Raw genomic sequence first — 27149 nt, forward strand, 5'->3', positions numbered from 1 at the left:
CGTTAGGGAACTGGAGCTGGATGAACTTTGGATCATTCGGGAGGCAGAGGTGATCATACCTAGTAGCTTCAGGGATGTAGTTACTCCGAAGAATCAAGGTAGATGGGTGACGGTGAGAGGGGCTGGGAGGAAGCAGTCAGTGCAGGGATCCTCTGTGGCCGTTCCCCTCAGTAACAACTATACCGCTTTGGATACTGTTGAGGGGGACGACCTACCAGGGGTAAGCCACAGTGATCGGATCTCCAGCACTGAGTCCGTCCCTGTGGCTCACAAGGGAAGAAGGAAGAGGAGAGCAATAGTTATTGGGGACTCGATAGTTAGAGGGACAGATAGACGGTTCTGTGGCAGCGAAAGAGACTCACGGATGGTATGTTGCCTCCCGGGTGCCAGGGTCCGTGACGTCTCGGACTGTGTTTTCAGAATCCTTAAAGGGGAGGGGGAGCAGTCACAATTTGTGGTACTCATCGGTACCAATGACCAGGAATTTAGGAAGCTAGGGTGGAAGCTGAGAGCCAGGACAAACCATGTTGTCATCTCTGATTTGTTGCTGGTGCCATGTGCTAGCGAGTTGAGGAGCAGGGAGAGAGTGCAGATAGACATGTGGCTGCGGGGATGGTGTAGGAGGGAGGGTTTCAGTTACGTGGATAATTGGAGCACATTCTGGGGAAGGTGGGACCTGTACAGACAGGACGGTTTGCACCTGAACCAGAGGGGCACAAATATCCTGGGAGGGAAATTTGCTACGGCTCTTCGGGTGGGTTTAAACTAATTTGTCAGGGGGCTGGGAAAACGAGCTGTGTTCCAGAAGCCAGTGTTGAGTGTAGTGAGGTACTGAGGAGGGTATCAAGGTCGCAGGAGTGTACCGGCAGACTGGAAGCTGGGCTGAAGTGTGTCTACTTCAATGCAAGGAGCATCCGGAATAAGGTAGGTGAACTTGGAGCGTGGATTGGTACCTGGGACTACAATGTTGTGGCCATTATGGAGACATGGTTAGAACAGGGACAGGAATGGTTGTTGGAAGTTCCGGGGTAAAGGTGTTTCAGTAAGAGTAGGGGTGGAGGAGTAGCATTGTTAATCAAGGATAGTTTAACGGCTGCAGAAAGGCAGTTTGAAGGGGATCTGCCCACTGAGGTAATATGGGCCGAAGTTAGAAATAGGAAAGGAGCGGTCACGTTGTTCGGAGTTTTCTATAGGCCCCCAAATAGTAATAGAGATGTGGAGGAAGAAATTGCAAAACAGATTATGGATAGGTGCGGAGGTCTCAGGGTAGTTGTCATGGGTGACTTTAACTTTCCAAATATTGATTGGAACCTCTATAGGTCGAACAGTTCGGATGGGGCAGTTTTTGTACAGTGTGTGCAGGAGAGTTTCCTGACACAATATGTGGATAGGCCGACAAAAGGTGGGGCCACATTGGATTTGGTACTGGGTAATGAACCAGGCCAAGTGTTTGATTTGTTTGTGGGAGAGCACTTTGGAGATCGTGACCACAATTCGGTGTCTCTCACTGTTGCAATGGAGAGGGATAGGGCCGTACGGCAGGGCAAAGTTTATAATTGGGGGAGGGGTAATTATGATGCGAATAGGCAAGAATTAGGGTGCATAAGATGGGAACAGAAACTGTCAGGGAAAGGCACAAATGGAAAGTGGAGCTTGTTCAAGGAACAAATACTCCGTGTCATTGATAGGTATGTCCCTGTCAGGCAGGGAGGAAATGGCCGTGTGAGGGAACCATGGTTCACAAAAGAGTTGAATGGCTTGTCAAGAGGAAAAAGGAAGAGTATGTAAGGATGAGAAAACAAGGTTCAGTTCGGTCGCTTGAGGGTTACAAGGTAGCAAGGAATGAGCTGAAAAAAGGGCTTAGGAGAGCTAGGAGGGGGCATGAGAAGTCCTTGGCGGGTCGGATCAAGGAAAACCCCAAGGCTTTTTACTCTTGTGTGAGAAATAAAAGAATGACCAGGGTGAGGTTAGGGCCGGTCAAGGACAGTAGTGGGAACTTGTGCATGGAGTCAGAAGAAATAGGAAAGGCTTTGAATGAATACTTTTCTTCAGTGTTCACAAAGGAGAGGGGCCATGTTTTTGAGGATGAGAGTGTGATTCAGGCAGGTAGGCTGGAGGAAGTAGATGTTCTGAGGAAGGATGTATTAGCAATTTTGAAAAACCTGAGGGTCGACAAGTCCCCTGGGCCAGATGGGATATACCCGAGTATTCTTTGATGTGGAGATGCCGGCGTTGGACTGGGGTGAGCACAGTAAGAAGTTTTACAACACCAGGTTAAAGTCCAAAAGGTTTGTTCCGATGTCACTAGCTTTCGGAGCGCTGCTCCTTCCTCAGGTGAATGAAGAGGTATGTTCCAGAAACATATATATAGACAAATTCAAAGATGCCAGACAATGCTTGGAATGCGAGCATTAGCAGGTGATTAAATCTTCACAGATCCAGAGATGGGGTAACCCCAGGTTAAAGAGGTGTGAATTGTGTCAAGCCAGGACAGTTGGTAGGATTTCGCAGGCCAGATGGTGGGGGATGAATGTAATGTGACATGAATCCCAGGTCCCGGTTGAGGCCGCACTTGTGTGTGCGGAACTTGGCTATAAGTTTCTGCTCGGCGATTCTGCGTTGTCGCACGTCCTGAAGGCCGCCTTGGAGAACGCTTACCCGAAGATCAGAGGCTGAATGCCCTTGACTGCTGAAGTGTTCCCCGACTGGAAGGGAACATTCCTGCCTGGTGATTGTCGCCAGAGAGTCTCGCCAAACAATACAAGTATTCTTTGTGAGGCAAGGGATCAGATTGCAGAGCCTTTGGCTTTGATCTTTGGGTCCTCGCTGTCCACGGGGATAGTGCCAGAGGACTGGAGACTGGCGAATGTTGTTCCTCTGTTCAAGAAAGGGAATAGGAATGACCCTGGTAATTATAGACCAGTTAGTCTTACTTAGGTGGTCGGGAAGATAATGGAAAAGGTTCCTGAAGGATAGGATTTATGACCATTTGGAAAGATGCAGCTTAATCCGGGATAATCAACACGGGTTCGTGAAGGGTAGGTCTTGCCTCACAAATTTGATTAAATTCTTTGAGGAGGTAACTAAGTGTGTTGATGAAGGTAGAGCAGTTGATGTCGTATACATGGATTTTAGTAAGGCGCTTGATAAGGTTCCCCATGGTCGGCTCATGAAGAAAGTAAGGTGTGGGATAGAGGGAAATTTGGCCAATTGGATAAGTAACTGGCTATCACATAGAAGACAGAGGGTGGTGGTGGATGGAAAATTTTCAGACTGGAGACCAGTTACCAGCGGTGTACCACAGGGATCAGTGCTGGGTCCTCTGCTATTTGTGATTTTTATCAATGACTTGGAGGAGGGGGCTGAAGGGTGGGTCAGTAAATTTGTTGATGACACCAAGATTGGTGGAGTAGTGGATGAGGTGGAGGGCTGTTGTAGGCTGCAAAGAGACATTGATAGGATGCAGAGCTGGGCCGAAAAATGGCAGATGGAGTTTAACCATGATAAATGCGAGGTGATTCATTTTGGTAGAAAAAATTTGAATGCGGATTACAGGGTCAACGGCAGGGTTCTGAGGAATGTGGAGGAACAGAGAGATCTTGGGGTTCATGTCCACAGATCTCTGAAGGTTGCCACTCAAGTGGATATAGCCGTGAAGAAGGCTTATAGTGTGTTAGCGTTTATTAACAGGGGGCTTGAGTTTAAGAGCCGTGGGGTTATGCTGCAACTATACATGACCCTGGTGAGACCACATTTGGAGTATTGTGTGCAGTTCTGGTCACCTCATTATAGGAAGGATCTGGAAGCATTGGAAAGGGTGCAAAGGAGATTTCCCAGGATGCTGCCTGGATTGGAGGGTAGGTCTTATGAGGAAAGGTTGAGGGAGCTAGGGCTTTTCTCTTTGGAGCGAAGGAGGATGAGAGGCGACTTAATAGAGATTTATAAGATAATGAGGGGGATAGATAGAGTGGACGTTCAGAGACTATTTCCTCGGGTGGATGTAGCTGTTACAAGGGGGCATAACTATAAGGTTCAGGGTGGGAGATATAGGAGAGATGTCCGAGGTAGGTTCTTTACTCAGAGAGTGGTTAGGGTGTGGAATGGACTGCCTGCTGTGATAGTGGAGTCGGACACTTTAGGAACTTTCAAGCGGTTATTGGATAGGCACATGGAGCACACCAGAATGACAGGGAGTGGGATAGCTTGATCTTGGTTTTGGACAATGCTCGGCACAACATCGAGGGCGAAGGGCCTGTTCTGTGCTGTACTGTTCTATGTTCTATAGTCAGAGGGAAATTGAGGAGCAAATATGTGCACAATTTGCAGAAGTGTGTAAAAATAATAATAGGGTAATTATTGTGGGTGATTTCAACTTTCCCAACATTAATTGTGATAATCACTGGGTTAAGGGCTTAGATGGAGCAGAGTTCATGAAATGTGTACAAGAGAACTTTTTAGCTCAACATGTGGCGGGTGGACGGTCCAATTAGGGATGGTGCAGTGCTGGACCTAATTCTGGGGAATGGAATCGGACAGGTGGCTGATGTGTTGATGGGGGAGCATTTTAGTGATAGTGACCACAACATGGTGCAATTTAAATTTGTTATGGACAAAGAAATAGACGAATTGTAGAAAAAGGTCTTGGATTTTACTAAAGTAGCAGACTTTAGTAAAATAAGGCAGGATCTGGCCAAGGTAGATTGGAAGATGTTACTGGTGGGGAGATATACAAAAGAGCAGTGGGGGGTGTTCAGTGTTCAAAGAGGAAATGGGGAGGGTACAGGCCCAACATGTTCCCTCTAGGGTAATAGGAAGGAGTAACAAGCCCAGAGAACCATGGATGACCAGAGATATTCAGGATACAATGAGAAGGAAGAGAGAGACTTTTAATAAGTACAAGGGGAGCAAATCAACAGAGGCATTAGTGGAATACAGGAAGTGCAGGATGGAGTTTAAGAAATCAATTAGGAGAGCAAAGAGGGGATATGAGAAAATAGAGTAGTGGGGGGCATGGAATGCACTGCCTGTGGAAGTAGTTGAGTCAGAAACATTAGGGACCTTCAAGCGACTATTGGATAGGTACATGGATTACGGTAGAATGATGGGGTGTAGATTAATTTGTTCTTAATCTAGGGCAAAAGTTTGGCACAACATCGTGTGACTATAGATTCTGTGCTGTATTTTCTACGTTTTATGTTCTGGCTGGTAAAAGTAGGGGAAATCCCAAGATATTCTATAAGTATATCAATGGGAAGAGGATAACTAGGGAAAAAGCAGGGTCGATTAGGGACCAAGGGAGAATCTGTGGGTGGAGCCAGAGGACATTGGTCGGGTGTTAAATGAATATTTCACATCTGTCTTGACCCAAGAGAATGAGGAGGTAATATGGAACTCGGGGAGAGAGACTGTGAGGTTATTGAGCAAGTTGGGACAAGGTATTTGAGGTATTGGCAGGCTTGGAAGTGGAGAAATCTCCAGGACCAGACGAATTGTGTCCCAGGTTGCTGTGGGAAACGATGGAGGAGATTGCAGGGGCCCTGATCCAAAATTTTTAATTCTTCTCTGGCCACGGGAGAGGTGCCAGAGGACTGGAGAACCGTGAATGTGGTCCCACTATTTACGAAAGGTTGCAGAGAAGAGCCAGGGAACTACAGACCAGTGAGTCTCACGTCAGTGGTGGGGAAACTACTGGAGAAAGTTCTGAAGGAAAGAATCTATCTCCACTTGGAGAGGCAATGTTTAATCAGGAATAGTCAGCATGGCTTTGGCAGAGGGAGGTCACGCCAAATAAATTTGGCTGAATTTTCTGAGCACGTGACTCAGTGTATCGATGAGGGTAGTGTAGTTGATGTAGTTCACATGGATTTCAGCAAAGCCTTTGACAAGGTCCCACATGGGAGGCTTACAAAGGCAAATTTACATGGGATACAGGGGAACTTGATAAGGTGGATTCAAAGTTGGCTGAGCTGTAGGAGACAGAGGGCGAAGACAGACGGCTGCTTTAGTGTCTGGAAGACAGTGTCCAGTGGTGTACCACAGGGATCTGTAAGTTTGCGGATGACACAAAGACTGGCCGGGTGGTTAACAGTGAGGTTGAGTGTCTTGGGTACAGGAAGATACAGACGGGATGGTCAAATGGGCGGATAATTGGCAGATGGAATTTAACCCTGAAAAGCTATGGGCCAAGTACTGTCAAATGGGATTAGGATTGGCAGATCAGATGCTTTTCATTCGGTGGTGCAGACTCGATGGGCTGAAGTTCTTTTGTGTATTTTTCTGGGAGTACAGAGTGAGGCTATTTGGCCCATCCAATCTGCACTGACCATTGGAAAGAGTACCCGACTTGGGCCCACGTCCACTCACCCTATTGCCGTAACCCAGCAACCTCTCCTAACCGGTTTTGGACACTGAGGGGCAATTTAGCAAGGCCAATCCACCTAACCTGCACAACCTTGGACTGTGGGAGGAAACCGGAGCACCCGGTGGAAACCCACGCACACACGGGGAGAACGTGCAGACTCCACACAGTCACCTGAGGCTGGCATTGAGTGGGTCCCTGGCGATGTGAGGCGGCAGTGCTAACCACTGTTCCACCCTGCCGCCTGGGTCCCTGGCGATGTGAGGCAGCAGTGCTAACCACTGTTCCACCCTGCCGCCTGGGTCCCTGGCGATGTGAGGCGGCAGTGCTAACCACTGTTCCACCCTGCCGCCTGGGTCCCTGGCGATGTGAGGCAGCAGTGCTAACCACTGTTCCACCCTGCCGCCTGGGTCCCTGGCGATGTGAGGCGGCAGTGCTAACCACTGTTCCACCCTGCCGCCTGGGTCCCTGGCGATGTGAGGCGGCAGTGCTAACCACTGTGCTGCCGTGGTGTCTCGTGTTTCAATCGCTGAAATCCTTAACAGATGCTGAAAAGTGCTTGCTGATCCTGCCTTATCCTCCGGCTTCTTCTGCAACATGGAAGATGTTTTTATCCTGCAAATATCCGTGCGTTTCTTCTGTAATCCTGGCCGTGGCTCCCGGTTGGTCGTGTTGTTGAATATTTGTGGTTATCTTTTTTCCAGGTGTGGAATGTGAGCATGATAGTCTGTATCGCTGATTATCCAGATATGGGAGAATCATATTGGGCCAATTCTGAGCAGTGTGAGTTACTGAATGGCCTCTTCCTGCTTCTATGTTCTATGTTTCTATGTCGATTGCTTTTTCTTGCTAATTTGTATGCCTCTTCTTTGAATCTAATACTTTCTCTAATTTCCCTTGTCAGCCATGGTTTGGTCACGGTTCCCTTTCTACTCTTGGGCCAAATAGGAATAAACAACTATTAGAGTTCACCTACTCGTTCCTGGAATGCTGCCATTGCCGGTCCACTGTCCTTCCTTTCAGTAATGTTTCCCAGTCCATCATAGCCAGCTCATGCCTCGTACCATCATAGTTACCTTTATTCAGGTTCAACCTGATCTCAGAATGAACTACCTCACTATCCACCTTGTGAAAAAATTCCAAGATATTATGGTCACTCATCTCCAAGGGTTTTCGCACAATTAGATTTTAAAATTAGAAAAATGATAATTTATGGGATGTGGGGGTCGCTGGTTAGACCAGCATTTATTGCCCATCCCTAGTAGCCCATCCCTTGCCACCCTCAGTGGTGTTCAGCATGGAGGAGTACTGATTGATCAGCAGATGGTGGCTACTACGTGGTAATCAGCAGGAGGCTGCCTTGTCCAATTAATCCTTTCTCATTGCACAGGATGCAGTCCAAGATGATTTGTTCCTTGTTGTTTCCTCAACACCCAGAAAACCCATCCTGTACACACTACAGACGTTCCTCCTCTATTGTACGGTGATTAATTTGAGTCACCCAATCTATATGTAGATTGAAGTCACCCATAATCACAGATGTTCCTTTATCACGTGTCTCTCTGATTTCCTGTCTAATCTATTCCCAACATTACCACTGCAGTTTAGTGGTCTGTATACCACCCCGACCAATGTTTTTGCCCCTTGGTGTTTTTCTAACTCGACCCAGACAGATTCCACATCGTCTGTACTAATATGAGACACAAAGTGTGGGTTAAGGGGCAGCATCAGAGGGTTTGCTGAAAGCAGACAGAACCATCGAGAGAACAGGGTAGATACAGATGAGAAAGTCCATTTGAGCCACAGAAAGAAATTCAACGGGCTCTCCTTTTCCACACACAATTTGTTTTTTAACCGATGCCAGGATTTCTTCCTGGAAATCTATTCCACATGTTGATGTCTTTGTGTGTGTGTGAAGAAGTATTTCCTGACATCAGTCCAGAATGTGGCTCAGCACCGTCTCTCCCCACTGGGAAAGTTAATTTAGAAAGTGATATTCTGGAAATATTTTATTCCCAGAACCATCTAATTGTGAGTCTTTCCTCGGAACTGCGACTTGTGTCACTGGGAATGGTCGTGATGGCTCCTTCCTTCACCGGGATTTTAGCCTGCCAAAGTGGCTGGAAGAGGATACAGTTAACACACTGACATCCTGAACATAATGCAGTTCAGTTTGGACGGATTTCAGTTGACGTTTGTTTCACTAATCTGGCTGTGTCACTGACCACTATTTTATTGGTTGTTGAAATGAAATGAATGAAAATGAAAATCGCTTATTGTCACAAGTAGGCTTCAAATGAAGTTACTGTGAAAAGCCCCTAGTCGCCACATTCTGGCGCCTGTTCGGGGAGGCTGGTCTGGGAATTGAACCGTGCTGCTGGCCTGCCTTGGTCTGCTTTCAAAGCCAGCGATTTAGCCCTGTGCTAAACCGGTTGTTGCTCTTCTTTGCGTCAACGTGCTGAGAATTACATTTGCTGAAACTTCGAGTTCCCTGTTGGGACTTGGCCATCAGTATTTCCAGTCCATCCATAAAGACCATGTGTTGCCCATTTCTTCATCCAATGTTGTTCTTTACATTAGTCTGTGTTAAATTTATTTGACATTGTTCTGGCCAGTTACAGTCTTTATTCTATTTGCAAGTAATTCCTGAACGTGCCCCCCACACACTCCCACTGCCACTTCCACCCGACACACCCACCCACTGCCCCATCCTCCCCACCCACTCCCACTGCCCCATCCTCCCCACCCACACACTCCCACTGCCCCTCCCCCACCCACACACTCCCACTGCCCCATCCTCCCCACCCACACACTCCCACTGCCCCATCCTCCCCACCCACACACTCCCACTGCCCCTCCCCCACCCACACACTCCCACTGCCCCATCCTCCCCACACACTCCCACTGCCCCATCCTCCCCACCCACACACTCCCACTGCCCCTCCCCCACCCACACACTCCCACTGCCCCATCCTCCCCACCCACACACTCCCACTGAGCCTCCCCCACCCACACACTCCCACTGCCCCTCCCCCACCCACACACTCCCACTGCCCCATCCTCCCCACCCACACACTCCCACTGACCCTCCCCCACCCACACACTCCCACTGCCCCATCCTCCCCACCCACACACTCCCACTGACCCTCCCCCACCCACACACTCCCACTGCCCCTCCCACCCACACACTCCCACTGCCCCATCCTCCCCACCCACACACTCCCACTGCCCCTCCCCACCCACACACTCCCACTGCCCCATCCTCCCCACCCACACACTCCCACTGACCCTCCCCCACCCACACACTCCCACTGCCCCATCCTCCCCCACCCACACACACCCACTGCCACTTCCACCCGACACACCCACCCACTGCCCCATCCTCCCCACCCACACACTCCCACTGCCCCATCCTCCCCACCCACACACTCCCACTGCCCCTTCCTCCCCCACCCACACACTCCCACTGCCTCATCCTCCCCACCCACACTCCCACTGCCCCTTCCTCCCCCACCCACACACTCCCACTGCCCCAACCTCCACACCCACACACTCCCACTGCCCCTTCCTCCCCACCCACACACTCCCACTGCCCCATCCTCCCCACCCACACACTCCCACTGCCCCATCCTCCCCACCCACACACTCCCACTGCCCCTTACCCCCCGCCCACCCACACCCACTGCCACTTCCACCCGGCACACCCACCCACTGCCCCTTCCCCCCACACTCCCACTGCCCCTTCCCCCCGACACTCCCACTGCCCCTCCCTCACCCACAAACTCCCACTGCCCCTCCCCCACCCACACACTCCCACTGACCCTTCCGCCCCCACCCACACACTCCCACTGACCCTTCCCCCCCACCCACACACTCCCACTGCCCCTTCCTCCCCACCCACACCCACCCACTGCCCCTTCCCCTTCCCCCCGACACTCCCACTGCCCCACCCCAACCACACACTCCCACTGCCCCTCCCCCACCCACACACTCCCACTGCCCCTCCCCCACCCACACACTCCCACTGCCCCTTCCCCCCCCACCCACACACTCCCACTGCCCCTTCCTCCCCCACCCACACACTCCCACTGCCCCATCCTCCCCACCCACACACTCCCACTGCCCCTTCCCCCCCACCCACCCACACCCACTGTGGGGAGGAAGGGGCAGTGGGTGTGGAGGGAAAGGGACAGTGGGGGTGGAGGGGAAGGGGCAGGTGGTGGGGAGGAAGGGGCAGTAGGTGGAGAGGAAGGGGCAGTGGGTGGGGAGGAAGGAACAGTGGGTGGGGAGGAAGGGGCGGTGGGAGTGGGTGGGTGGGAGGAAGGTGCAGTGGAAGTGGGTGGGTGGGGAGGAAGGGGCAGTGGGAGTGGGTGGGGAGGAAGGGGCAGTCGGTGGAGAGGAAGGAGCAGTGGGTGGGGAGGAAGGGGCAGTGGGGGTGGGGGGAAAGAGGCAGTGGGGGTGGGGGGAAAGAGGCAGTGGGGGTGGGGGGAAAGAGGCAGTGGGGTGGAGGGGAAGGGGTAGTGGGGGGAGGAAGGGGCAGTGGGGGTGGGGGGAAAGGGGCAGTGGGGGTGTAGGGAAAGAGGCAGTGGGGGTGGAGGGGAAGGGGCAGTGGGTGGGGAGGAAGGAGAAGTAGGTGGAGAGGAAGGGGCAGTGGGGTGGGGGGAAAGAGGCAGTGGGGGTGGGGGGAAAGAGGCAGTGGGGGTGGAGGGGAAGGGACAGTAGGTGGAGAGGATGGGGCAGTGGGTGGGGAGGAAGGGGCAGTGGGTGGGGAGGAAGGGGCAGTGGGTGGGGAGGAAGGGGCAGTGGGTGGGGAGGAAGGGGCAGTGGGTGGGGAGGAAAGGGGCAGTGGGGGTGGGGGGAAAGAGGCAGTGGGGGTGGAGGGGAAGGGGCAGTGGGTGGGGAGGAAGGGGCAGTAGGCGGAGAGGAAGGGGCAGTGGGTGGGGAGGAAGGGGCAGTAGTTGGAGAGGAAGGGGCAGTGGGTGGGGAGGAAGGGGCAGTGGGTGGGTGGGTGGAAAGGGCAGTGGGAGTGGGTGGGTGGGAGGAAAGAACATTACCACCTTCTGTATCCAATATTTATGTCTGTGTGTGAGACAACTGAGTGAGAAGTTGCATTAAGTTATGGGTAAGTATGTGATAAAAAACAACCTTTTTAAACCCACAAAAACCTTGCAGCTGGAGTGATTTAATTGAGGCAGTCTTCGGGTAAGAAAATACACCTCTCATGACAAGCTTTCTGATTATTGGCAGTAAAATGTTCTCCATGACTGCAGGTTAGTGGGGATGACAAGAAATGAGGTGATAAGGACCTAACAGGCACTTGTTAGAGGAACTCCGAGCCAGGACCACCTCCAATTTATATCGAGGACTTGGGATTCAGAAAATTAATTCCGTTCAATTTGCAAATGATACAAATTGGATGGGTGGCTAGATCCAAGGGAGCTGCTTGAACATTAAACGAGTGGAAAAAACTTGCAACTGGATAGAAAAGTTTTAAAACCAGCAGACTGTAAATAGGAAGGTGAAATTAAATGACACACATAACGGTGCTACAATAGCTGAAAGTGAAGGTGACATGTCAATCAGATCAGTTAAGATATTACTGAATTGTAGAGCAAGTTCGTGGCTGAATGACGTACTCCTGTGCCTGATCAGTATGTTCCATTGTGGGGAGACTGGATGTACTCAGCACATGCCCAAGCAGTGCTGCGCACCAACTAGCAAAGCTAACAGAACACTGAACTATGCAAAGCAAAAGGGTTCATTCCCCAATCCATCCATGTTGGAGCACATTTCTCTTTTTTCCCTTTGTTGCACTTTCTGCCAATGAAATACTAAATTCAACGCCTGTGTTTAAATTCGATCAGATGCTTACCTGGATTTTCACAGCAATGACCACAGAGTTCAGATCCTTGTCAAGTTCTCGGAGTACAGTCAGTTTCTTTAACGTCAGGCTGCACAGTCTAAAAAGAGAAGAGCAGTAATGACTAATTATTCAATGAGAACTCATTCGGAAGGTTAAAGGAGTCCGATATCAGTACAATCAGGCGCTAACCAACAATGATGAGGAGGGTCCAAAAGAAAAATACTGGAAATGCTGGAAACAAAAAGCACTCAGCAGAGAAGGCAGCACCTCACGTCAAGGTGACCTGTCATCAGGCGGCTGATTAAAGGAACGAAGCAGTCATTTAAAATATATGGAGAGGATTCCAATAGTGAGGTGCGCACACTGGGCATGCTTTGAAGCCCAAAAAGCAGAGTTCCATTTTGGGAGCTAATAGGGGGGTATTCCTCAGCACCTGCAGTGCAGAGTACCCATGTTATCAGATGGGACTCTTTTTCTTGGCCGCAGTGAGGAAGGGCCCGCCAAGGCTCCACTTACCTCACTTTCTAAACTGACGAGCTCAGGTTGTCAGTGCAGGGAGAGACTGGGGCACCATTTTTAAATCCCGCCCCATCACCCGGCAGCCCTCAGACTCCACACCATGGCCTCCAGAACCCCCAACCTACCACGAGGGCTTCCAAAAGCACAAACTCAAGCATGTTATAAGGGCAGGACAACCCTGGTCCCAGACACTGGCACCCTGGCATTACCAGCCTGGCAGTGCCCCAGACAGGGATAACAACTCGGGGACACTGGCAGTGCTAGGTGTCACTGCCAAGGCGGCCATGCGGCACCGCCAGGGTGGTCGGCGCCTGGCTAGCAGTGCCAAAGTGGCCCACTGGCAGCAGTATTACCAATGTAATATCTTCCCCAGAGCACGACCAACGGGGGCAAGTGAAGGGTTGGGAGATGGCGCCCCCAGGGCTCGCTACGCCGGGACTACATTTGTGTAGACCAGTGCTGAACAGCGCAATGGCAAGGTGTCCCAGATGCGGTTGTTCATTCGCGGGTCTCATGAGAATCGGGTGTCAACATATTTAAATGGGCCAAATGGCTCACTTAAAAATGCAAATGTGGATCTCGCACGCGTGACATATCGGATCTTGTGAGGCATTCCGAGCATATCACACTGCACTGTAATCAGTCCCTTCACACAGAGTATCACACTGCACTGTAATCAATCCCTTCACACAGAGTATCACACTGCATTGTAATCAGTCCCTTCACACAGAGTATCACACTGCACTGTAATCAATCCCTTCACACAGAGTATCACACTGCACTGTAATCAGTCCCTTCACACAGAGTATCACACTGCACTGTAATCAGTCCCTTCACACAGCGTATCACACTGCATTGTAATCAGTCCCTTCACACAGAGTATCACACTGCACAGTAATCAATCCCTTCACACAGAGTATCACACTGCACTGTAATCAATCCCTTCACACAGAGTATCACACTGCACTGTAATCAATCCCTTCACACAGAGTATCACACTGCACTGTAATCAATCCCTTCACACAGAGTATCACACTGCACTGTAATCAGTCCCTTCACAGAGAGTATCACACTGCACTGTAATCAATCCCTTCACACAGAGTATCACACTGCACTGTAATCAGTCCCTTCACACAGAGTATCACACTGCACTGTAATCAGTCCCTTCACACAGAGTATCACACTGCACTGTAATCAATCCCTTCACACAGAGTATCACACTGCACTGTAATCAATCCCTTCACACAGAGTATCACACTGCACTGTAATCAATCCCTTCACACAGAGTACCACACTGCACTGTAATAAATCCCTTTCACACAGAGTATCACACTGCACTGTAATCAATCCCTTCACACAGAGTATCACACTGCACTGTACTCAATCCCTTCGCACAGAATATCACACTGCACTGTAATCAGTCCCTTCACACAGAGTATCACACTGCACTGTAATCAATCCCTTCACACAGAGTATCACACTGCACTGTAATCAATCCCTTCACACAGAGTATCACACTGCACTGTAATCAATCCTTTCACACAGAGTATCACACTGCACTGTAATCAGTCCCTTCACACAGCGTATCACACTGCACTGTAATCAATCCCTTCACACAGAGTATCACACTGCACTGTAATCAATCCCTTCACACAGAGTATCACACTGCACTGTAATCAGTCCCTTCACACAGAGTATCACACTGCACTGTAATCAGTCCCTTCACACAGAGTATCACACTGCACTGTAATCAGTCCCTTCACACAGAGTATCACACTGCACTGTAATCAGTCCCTTCACACAGAGTATCACACTGCACTGTAATCAATCCCTTCACACAGAGTATCACACTGCACTGTAATCAATCCCTTCACACAGAGTATCACACTGCACTGTAATCAGTCCCTTCACACAGAGTATCACACTGCACTGTAATCAGTCCCTTCACACAGAGTATCACACTGCACTGTAATCAATCCCTTCACACAGAGTATCACACTGCACTGTAATCAATCCCTTCACACAGAGTATCACACTGCACTGTAATCAGTCCCTTCACACAGGGTATCACACTGCACTGTAATCAGTCCCTTCACACAGAGTATCACACTGCACTGTAATCAGTCCCTTCGCACAGAGTATCACACTGCACTGTAATCAATCCCTTCACACAGAGTATCACACTGCACTGTAATAAATCCATTCACACAGAGTATCACACTGCACTGTAATCAATCCCTTCACACAGAGTATCACACTGCACTGTAATCAGTCCCTTCACACAGAGTATCACACTGCACTGTAATCAGTCCCTTCGCACAGAGTATCACACTGCACTGTAATCAATCCCTTCACACAGAGTATCACACTGCACTGTAATAAATCCATTCACACAGAGTATCACACTGCACTGTAATCAATCCCTTCACACAGAGTATCACACTGCACTGTAATCAGTCCCTTCACACAGAGTATCACACTGCACTGTAATCAATCCATTCACACAGAGTATCACACTGCACTGTAATCAATCCCTTCACACAGAGTATCACACTGCACTGTAATCAATCCCTTCACACAGAGTATCACACTGCACTGTAATCAGTCCCTTCACACAGAGTATCACACTGCACTGTAATCAATCCCTTCACACAGAGTATCACACTGCACTGTAATCAATCCCTTCACACAGAGTATCACACTGCACTGTAATCAGTCCCTTCACACGGAGAATCACACTGCACTGTAATCAATCCCTTCACACAGAGTATCACACTGCACTGTAATCAATCCCTTCACACAGAGTATCACACTGCATTGTAATCAGTCCCTTCACACGGAGAATCACACTGCACTGTAATCAATCCCTTCACACAGAGTATCACACTGCACTGTAATCAATCCCTTCACACAGAGTATCACACTGCACTGTAATCAATCCCTTCACACAGAGTATCACACTGCACTGTAATCAGTCCCTTCACACAGAGTATCACACTGCACAGTAATCAATCCCTTTCACACAGAGTATCACACTGCACTGTAATCAATCCCTTCACACAGAATATCACACTGCACTGTAATCAATCCCTTCACACAGAGTATCACACTGCACTGTAATCAATCCCTTCACACAGAGTATCACACTGCACTGTAATCAGTCCCTTCACACAGAGTATCACACTGCACTGTAATCAGTCCCTTCACACGGAGTATCACACTGCACTGTAATCAATCCCTTCACACAGAGTATCACAATGCACTGTAATCAATCCCTTCACACAGAGTATCACACTGCACTGTAATCAATCCCTTTCACACAGAGTATCACAATGCACTGTAATCAGTCCCTTCACACAGAGTATCACACTGCACTGTAATCAATCCCTTCACACAGAGTATCACAATGCACTGTAATCAATCCCTTCACACAGAGTATCACACTGCACTGTAATCAATCCCTTTCACACAGAGTATCACAATGCACTGTAATCAGTCCCTTCACACAGAGTATCACACTGCACTGTAATCAGTCCCTTCACACAGAGTATCACACTGCACTGTAATCAATCCCTTCACACAGAGTATCACACTGCACTGTAATCAGTCCCTTCACACAGAGAATCACACTCCACTGTAATCAGTCCCTTCACACAGAGTATCACACTGCACTGTAATCAATCCCTTCACACAGAGTATCACACTGCACTGTAATCAATCTCTTCACACAGAGTATCACACTGCACTGTAATCAGTCCCTTCACACAGAGTATCACACTGTACTGTAATCAATCCCTTCACACAGAGTATCACACTGCACTTTAATCAATCCCTTCACACAGAGTGTCACACTGCACTGTAATCAATCCCTTCACACAGAGTATCACACTGCACTGTAATCAATCCCTTCACACAGAGTATCACACTGCATTGTAATCAGTCCCTTCACACGGAGAATCACACTGCACTGTAATCAATCCCTTCACACAGAGTATCACACTGCACTGTAATCAATCCCTTCACACAGAGAATCACACTGCACTGTAATCAATCCCTTCACACAGAGTATCACACTGCACTGTAATCAGTCCCTTCACACAGAGTATCACACTGCACTGTAATCAGTCCCTTCACACAGAGTATCACACTGCACTGTAATCAATCCCTTCACACAGAGTATCACACTGCACTGTAATCAGTCCCTTCACACGGAGAATCACACTGCACTGTAATCAGTCCCTTCACACAGAGTATCACACTGCACTGTAATCAATCCCTTCACACAGAGAATCACACTGCACTGTAATCAGTCCCTTCACACAGAGTATCACACTGCACTGTAATCAGTCCCTTCACACAGCGTATCACACTGCACTGTAATCAATCCCTTCACACAGAGTATCACACTGCACTGTAATCAGTCCCTTCACACGGAGAATCACACTGCACTGTAATAAATCCCTTTCACACAGAGTATCACACTGCACTGTAATCAGTCCCTTCACACAGAGTATCACAATGCACTGTAATCAGTCCCTTCACACAGAGTATCACACTGCACTGTAATCAATCCCTTCACACAGAGTATCACACTGCACTGTAATAAATCCCTTTCACACAGAGTATCACAATGCACTGTAATCAATCCCTTCACACAGAGTATCACGCTGCATTGTAATCAGTCCCTTCACACAGAGTATCACACTGCACTGTAATCAATCCCTTCACACAGAGTATCACACTGCACTGGAATCAATCCCTTCACACAGAGTATCACACTGCACTGTAATCAGTCCCTTCACACAGAGTATCACACTGCACTGTAATCAGTCCCTTCACACAGAGTATCACACTGCACTGTAATCAATCCCTTCACACAGAGTATCACACTGCACTGGAATCAATCCCGTCACACAGAGTATCACACTGCACTGTAATCAGTCCCTTCACACAGAGGATCGCACTGCACTGTAATCAATCCCTTCACACAGAGTATCGCACTGCCACACTGCACTGTAATCAATCCCTTCACACAGAGTATCACACTGCACTGTAATCAATCCCTTCACACAGAGTATCACACTGCACTGTAATCAGTCCCTTCACAGAGAGTATCACACTGCACTGTAATCAATCCCTTCACACAGAGTATCACACTGTACTGTAATCAATCCCTTCACACAGAGTATCACACTGCACTGTAATCAATCCCTTCACACAGAGTATCACACTGCACTGTAATCAATCCCTTCGCACAGAGTATCACACTGCATTGTAATCAGTCCCTTCACACAGAGTATCACACTGCACTGTAATCAATCCCTTCACACAGAGTATCACACTGCACTGTAATCAGTCCCTTCACACAGAGTATCACACTGCACTGTAATCAGTCCCTTCACACAGCGTATCACACTGCATTGTAATCAGTCCCTTCACACAGAGTATCACACTGCACAGTAATCAATCCCTTCACACAGAGTATCACACTGCACTGTAATCAATCCCTTCACACAGAGTATCACACTGCACTGTAATCAATCCCTTCACACAGAGTATCACACTGCACTGTAATCAATCCCTTCACACAGAGTATCACACTGCACTGTAATCAGTCCCTTCACAGAGAGTATCACACTGCACTGTAATCAATCCCTTCACACAGAGTATCACACTGCACTGTAATCAGTCCCTTCACACAGAGTATCACACTGCACTGTAATCAGTCCCTTCACACAGAGTATCACACTGCACTGTAATCAATCCCTTCACACAGAGTATCACACTGCACTGTAATCAATCCCTTCACACAGAGTATCACACTGCACTGTAATCAATCCCTTCACACAGAGTACCACACTGCACTGTAATAAATCCCTTTCACACAGAGTATCACACTGCACTGTAATCAATCCCTTCACACAGAGTATCACACTGCACTGTACTCAATCCCTTCGCACAGAATATCACACTGCACTGTAATCAGTCCCTTCACACAGAGTATCACACTGCACTGTAATCAATCCCTTCACACAGAGTATCACACTGCACTGTAATCAATCCCTTCACACAGAGTATCACACTGCACTGTAATCAATCCTTTCACACAGAGTATCACACTGCACTGTAATCAGTCCCTTCACACAGCGTATCACACTGCACTGTAATCAATCCCTTCACACAGAGTATCACACTGCACTGTAATCAATCCCTTCACACAGAGTATCACACTGCACTGTAATCAGTCCCTTCACACAGAGTATCACACTGCACTGTAATCAGTCCCTTCACACAGAGTATCACACTGCACTGTAATCAGTCCCTTCACACAGAGTATCACACTGCACTGTAATCAGTCCCTTCACACAGAGTATCACACTGCACTGTAATCAATCCCTTCACACAGAGTATCACACTGCACTGTAATCAATCCCTTCACACAGAGTATCACACTGCACTGTAATCAGTCCCTTCACACAGAGTATCACACTGCACTGTAATCAGTCCCTTCACACAGAGTATCACACTGCACTGTAATCAATCCCTTCACACAGAGTATCACACTGCACTGTAATCAATCCCTTCACACAGAGTATCACACTGCACTGTAATCAGTCCCTTCACACAGGGTATCACACTGCACTGTAATCAGTCCCTTCACACAGAGTATCACACTGCACTGTAATCAGTCCCTTCGCACAGAGTATCACACTGCACTGTAATCAATCCCTTCACACAGAGTATCACACTGCACTGTAATAAATCCATTCACACAGAGTATCACACTGCACTGTAATCAATCCCTTCACACAGAGTATCACACTGCACTGTAATCAGTCCCTTCACACAGAGTATCACACTGCACTGTAATCAGTCCCTTCGCACAGAGTATCACACTGCACTGTAATCAATCCCTTCACACAGAGTATCACACTGCACTGTAATAAATCCATTCACACAGAGTATCACACTGCACTGTAATCAATCCCTTCACACAGAGTATCACACTGCACTGTAATCAGTCCCTTCACACAGAGTATCACACTGCACTGTAATCAATCCATTCACACAGAGTATCACACTGCACTGTAATCAATCCCTTCACACAGAGTATCACACTGCACTGTAATCAATCCCTTCACACAGAGTATCACACTGCACTGTAATCAGTCCCTTCACACAGAGTATCACACTGCACTGTAATCAATCCCTTCACACAGAGTATCACACTGCACTGTAATCAATCCCTTCACACAGAGTATCACACTGCACTGTAATCAGTCCCTTCACACGGAGAATCACACTGCACTGTAATCAATCCCTTCACACAGAGTATCACACTGCACTGTAATCAATCCCTTCACACAGAGTATCACACTGCATTGTAATCAGTCCCTTCACACGGAGAATCACACTGCACTGTAATCAATCCCTTCACACAGAGTATCACACTGCACTGTAATCAATCCCTTCACACAGAGTATCACACTGCACTGTAATCAATCCCTTCACACAGAGTATCACACTGCACTGTAATCAGTCCCTTCACACAGAGTATCACACTGCACAGTAATCAATCCCTTTCACACAGAGTATCACACTGCACTGTAATCAATCCCTTCACACAGAATATCACACTGCACTGTAATCAATCCCTTCACACAGAGTATCACACTGCACTGTAATCAATCCCTTCACACAGAGTATCACACTGCACTGTAATCAGTCCCTTCACACAGAGTATCACACTGCACTGTAATCAGTCCCTTCACACGGAGTATCACACTGCACTGTAATCAATCCCTTCACACAGAGTATCACAATGCACTGTAATCAATCCCTTCACACAGAGTATCACACTGCACTGTAATCAATCCCTTTCACACAGAGTATCACAATGCACTGTAATCAGTCCCTTCACACAGAGTATCACACTGCACTGTAATCAATCCCTTCACACAGAGTATCACAATGCACTGTAATCAATCCCTTCACACAGAGTATCACACTGCACTGTAATCAATCCCTTTCACACAGAGTATCACAATGCACTGTAATCAGTCCCTTCACACAGAGTATCACACTGCACTGTAATCAGTCCCTTCACACAGAGTATCACACTGCACTGTAATCAATCCCTTCACACAGAGTATCACACTGCACTGTAATCAGTCCCTTCACACAGAGAATCACACTCCACTGTAATCAGTCCCTTCACACAGAGTATCACACTGTACTGTAATCAATCCCTTCACACAGAGTATCACACTGCACTGTAATCAGTCCCTTCACACAGAGTATCACACTGCACTGTAATCAATCCCTTCACACAGAGTATCACACTGCACTGTAATCAATCTCTTCACACAGAGTATCACACTGCACTGTAATCAGTCCCTTCACACAGAGTATCACACTGTACTGTAATCAATCCCTTCACACAGAGTATCACACTGCACTTTAATCAATCCCTTCACACAGAGTGTCACACTGCACTGTAATCAATCCCTTCACACAGAGTATCACACTGCACTGTAATCAATCCCTTCACACAGAGTATCACACTGCATTGTAATCAGTCCCTTCACACGGAGAATCACACTGCACTGTAATCAATCCCTTCACACAGAGTATCACACTGCACTGTAATCAATCCCTTCACACAGAGAATCACACTGCACTGTAATCAATCCCTTCACACAGAGTATCACACTGCACTGTAATCAGTCCCTTCACACAGAGTATCACACTGCACTGTAATCAGTCCCTTCACACAGAGTATCACACTGCACTGTAATCAATCCCTTCACACAGAGTATCACACTGCACTGTAATCAGTCCCTTCACACGGAGAATCACACTGCACTGTAATCAGTCCCTTCACACAGAGTATCACACTGCACTGTAATCAATCCCTTCACACAGAGAATCACACTGCACTGTAATCAGTCCCTTCACACAGAGTATCACACTGCACTGTAATCAGTCCCTTCACACAGCGTATCACACTGCACTGTAATCAATCCCTTCACACAGAGTATCACACTGCACTGTAATCAGTCCCTTCACACGGAGAATCACACTGCACTGTAATAAATCCCTTTCACACAGAGTATCACACTGCACTGTAATCAGTCCCTTCACACAGAGTATCACAATGCACTGTAATCAGTCCCTTCACACAGAGTATCACACTGCACTGTAATCAATCCCTTCACACAGAGTATCACACTGCACTGTAATAAATCCCTTTCACACAGAGTATCACAATGCACTGTAATCAATCCCTTCACACAGAGTATCACGCTGCATTGTAATCAGTCCCTTCACACAGAGTATCACACTGCACTGTAATCAATCCCTTCACACAGAGTATCACACTGCACTGGAATCAATCCCTTCACACAGAGTATCACACTGCACTGTAATCAGTCCCTTCACACAGAGTATCACACTGCACTGTAATCAGTCCCTTCACACAGAGTATCACACTGCACTGTAATCAATCCCTTCACACAGAGTATCACACTGCACTGGAATCAATCCCGTCACACAGAGTATCACACTGCACTGTAATCAGTCCCTTCACACAGAGGATCGCACTGCACTGTAATCAATCCCTTCACACAGAGTATCGCACTGCCACACTGCACTGTAATCAATCCCTTCACACAGAGTATCACACTGCACTGTAATCAATCCCTTCACACAGAGTATCACACTGCACTGTAATCAGTCCCTTCACAGAGAGTATCACACTGCACTGTAATCAATCCCTTCACACAGAGTATCACACTGTACTGTAATCAATCCCTTCACACAGAGTATCACACTGCACTGTAATCAATCCCTTCACACAGAGTATCACACTGCACTGTAATCAATCCCTTCGCACAGAGTATCACACTGCACTGTAATCAGTCCCTTCACACAGAGTGTCACACTGCACTGTAATCAATCCCTTCACACAGAGTATCATACTGCACTGTAATCAGTCCCTTCACACAGAGTATCACACTGCACTGTAATCAATCCCTTCACACAGAGTATCACACTGCACTGTAATCAATCCCTTCACACAGAGTGTCACACTGCACTGTAATCAATCCCTTCACACAGAGAATCACACTGCACTGTAATCAGTCCCTTCACACAGAGTATCACAATGCACTGTAATCAATCCCTTCACACAGAGAATCACACTGTACTGTAATCAGTCCCTTCGCACAGAGTATCGCACTGCACTGTAATCAGTCCCTTCACACAGAGTATCACACTGCACTGTAATCAATCCCTTCACACAGAGCATCACACTGCATTGTAATCAATCCCTTCACACAGAGTATCACACTGCACTGTAATCAGTCCCTTCACACAGAGTATCACACTGCACTGTAATCAATCCCTTCACACAGAGTATCACACTGCACTGTAATCAGTCCCCTCACACAGAGAATCACACTGCACTGTAATCAATCCCTTCACACAGAGTATCACACTGCACTGTAATCAATCCCTTCACACAGAGTATCACACTGCATTGTAATCAATCCCTTCACACAGAGTATCACACTGCACTGTAATCAATCCCTTCGCACAGAGTATCACACTGCACTGTAATCAATCCCCTCACACAGAGTGTCACACTGCACTGTAATCAATCCCTTCACACAGAGTATCACACTGCACTGTAATCAGTCCCTTCACACAGAGTATCACACTGCACTGTAATCAATCCCTTCACACAGAGTATCACACTGCACTGTAATCAATCCCTTCACACAGAGTATCACACTGCATTGTAATCAGTCCCTTCGCACAGAGTATCACACTGCACTGTAATCAATCCCTTCGCACAGAGTATCACACTGCACTGTAATCAATCCCTTCACACAGAGAATCACACTGCACTGTAATCAATACCTTTCACACAGAGTATCACACTGCACCGTAATCAATCCCTTCACACAGAGTATCACACTGTACTGTAATCAATCCCTTCACACAGAGTATCACACTGCACTGTAATCAATCCCTTCACACAGAGTATCACACTGCACTGTAATCAATCCCTTCACACAGAGTATCACACTGCACTGTAATCAATCCCTTCACACAGAGTATCACACTGCACTGTAATCAATCCCTTCACACAGAGTATCGCACTGCACTGTAATCAGTCCCTTCACACAGAGAATCACACTGTACTGTAATCAATCCCTTCACACAGAGTATCACACTGCACCGTAATCAATCCCTTCACACAGAGTATCACACTGTACTGTAATCAATCCCTTCACACAGAGTATCACACTGCATTGTAATCATTCTTTTCACACAGAGTATCACACTGAACTGTAATCAATCCCTTCACACAGAGTATCACACTGCACTGTAATCAATCCCTTCACACAGAGTATCACACTGGACTGTAATCAATCCCTTCACACAGAGTATCACACTGCACTGTAATCAATCCCTTCACACAGAGTATCACACTGCACTGTAATCAATCCCTTCACACAGAGTATCACACTGCACTGTAATCAATCCCTTCACACAGAGTATCGCACTGCACTGTAATCAGTCCCTTCACACAGAGAATCACACTGCACTGTAATCAATCCCTTTCACACAGAGTATCACACTGCACTGTAATCAATCCCTTCACACAGAGTATCACACTGCACTGTAATCAATCCCTTCACACAGAGTATCGCACTGCACTGTAATCAGTCCCTTCACACAGAGAATCACACTGCACTGTAATCAATCCCTTTCACACAGAGTATCACACTGCACCGTAATCAATCCCTTCACACAGAGAATCACACTGCACTGTAATCAGTCCCTTCACACAGAGTATCACACTGTACTGTAATCAATCCCTTCACACAGAGTATCACACTGCACCGTAATCAATCCCTTCACACAGAGTATCACACTGTACTGTAATCAATCCCTTCACACAGAGTACCACACTGCATTGTAATCATTCTTTTCACACAGAGTATCACACTGAACTGTAATCAATCCCTTCACACAGAGTATCACACTGCACTGTAATCAATCCCTTCACACAGAGTATCACACTGCATTGTAATCAGTCCCTTCGCACAGAGTATCACACTGCACTGTAATCAATCCCTTCACACAGAGTATCACACTGCACTGTAATCAATCCCTTCACACAGAGAATCACACTGCACTGTAATCAATACCTTTCACACAGAGTATCACACTGCACCGTAATCAATCCCTTCACACAGAGTATCACACTGTACTGTAATCAATCCCTTCACACAGAGTATCACACTGCACTGTAATCAATCCCTTCACACAGAGTATCACACTGCACTGTAATCAATCCCTTCACACAGAGTATCACACTGCACTGTAATCAATCCCTTCACACAGAGTATCACACTGCACTGTAATCAATCTCTTCACACAGAGTATCGCACTGCACTGTAATCAGTCCCTTCACACAGAGAATCACACTGTACTGTAATCAATCCCTTCACACAGAGTATCACACTGCACCGTAATCAATCCCTTCACACAGAGTATCACACTGTACTGTAATCAATCCCTTTACACAGAGTATCACACTGCATTGTAATCATTCTTTTCACACAGAGTATCACACTGAACTGTAATCAATCCCTTCACACAGAGTATCACACTGAACTGTAATCAATCCCTTCACACAGAGTATCACACTGGACTGTAATCAATCCCTTCACACAGAGTATCACACTGCACTGTAATCAATCCCTTCACACAGAGTATCACACTGCACTGTAATCAATCCCTTCACACAGAGTATCACACTGCACTGTAATCAATCCCTTCACACAGAGTATCGCACTGCACTGTAATCAGTCCCTTCACACAGAGAATCACACTGTACTGTAATCAATCCCTTCACACAGAGTATCACACTGCACCGTAATCAATCCCTTCACACAGAGTATCACACTGTACTGTAATCAATCCCTTCACACAGAGTACCACACTGCATTGTAATCATTCTTTTCACACAGAGTATCACACTGAACTGTAATCAATCCCTTCACACAGAGTATCACACTGCACTGTAATCAATCCCTTCACACAGTCACACTGCACTGTAATCAATCCCTTCACACAGAGTATCACACTGCACTGTAATCAATCCCTTCGCACAGAGTATCACACTGCACTGTAATCAATCCCTTTCACACAGAGTATCACACTGCACTGTAATCAATCCCTTCACACAGAGTATCACAATGCACTGTAATCAGTCCCTTCACACAGAGTATCACACTGCACTGTAATCAATCCCTTCACACAGAGTATCACACTGCATTGTAATCAGTCCCTTCACACAGAGTATCATACTGCACTGTAATCAATCCCTTCGCACAGAGTATCACACTGCACTGTAATCAATCCCTTCACACAGAGTATTACACTGCACTGTAATCAATCCCTTCACACAGAGTATCACACTGCACTGTAATCAATCCCTTCACACAGAGTATCACACTGCACTGTAATCAATCCCTTCACACAGAGTATCACACTGCATTGTAATCAGTCCCTTCGCACAGAGTATCACACTGCACTGTAATCAATCCCTTCACACAGAGTATCACACTGCACTGTACTCAATCCCTTCGCACAGAATATCACACTGCACTGTAATCAGTCCCTTCACACAGAGTGTCACACTGCACTGTAATCAGTCCCTTCACACAGAGTGTCACACTTCACTGCAATCAATCCCTTCACACAGAGTATTACACTGCACTGTAATCAGTCCCTTCACACAGAGTGTCACACTGCACTGTAATCAGTCCCTTCACACAGAGTATCACACTGCACTGTAATCAATCCCTTCACACAGAGTATCACACTGCACTGTAATCAATCCCTTCACACAGAGTATTACACTGCACTGTAATCAGTCCCTTCACACAGAGTGTCACACTGCACTGTAATCAGTCCCTTCACACAGAGTATCACACTGCACTGTAATCAATCCCTTCACACAGAGTATCACACTGCACTGTAATCAATCCCTTCACACAGAGTATCACACTGCACTGTAATCAATCCCTTCACACAGAGTATCACACTGCACTGTAATCAATCCCTTCACACAGAGTATCACACTGCACTGTAATCAATCCCTTCACACAGAGTATTACACTGCACTGTAATCAGTCCCTTCACACAGAGTATCACACTGCACTGTAATCAATCCCTTCACACAGAGTGTCACACTGCACTGTAATCAATCCCTTCACACAGAGTATCACAATGCACTGTAATCAGTCCCTTCACACAGAGTATCACACTGCACTGTAATCAATCCCTTCACACAGAGTATCACACTGCACTGTAATCAATCCCTTCACA

General features: G+C 47.4%; 1 protein-coding gene across 4 annotated transcripts in view; it reads right to left on the bottom strand.

The window, feature by feature from the left end:
- The window catches only part of LOC140411248 (phosphofurin acidic cluster sorting protein 1-like), a 911105-nt gene that overhangs the window by 621779 nt on the left and 262177 nt on the right, over positions 1 to 27149 (bottom strand). For all 4 annotated transcript variants that reach the window (XM_072500372.1, XM_072500373.1, XM_072500371.1 and 1 more), the window contains exon 2: positions 12231 to 12318. In XM_072500372.1, coding sequence (XP_072356473.1) covers positions 12231 to 12318 — 88 coding nt within the window. The remainder of the gene's footprint in view (positions 1 to 12230; positions 12319 to 27149) is intronic.

The sequence above is a fragment of the Scyliorhinus torazame genome, chromosome 4 (genome assembly GCF_047496885.1).
Source record: "Scyliorhinus torazame isolate Kashiwa2021f chromosome 4, sScyTor2.1, whole genome shotgun sequence".
In the NCBI taxonomy this organism is placed as follows: domain Eukaryota; kingdom Metazoa; phylum Chordata; class Chondrichthyes; order Carcharhiniformes; family Scyliorhinidae; genus Scyliorhinus; species Scyliorhinus torazame.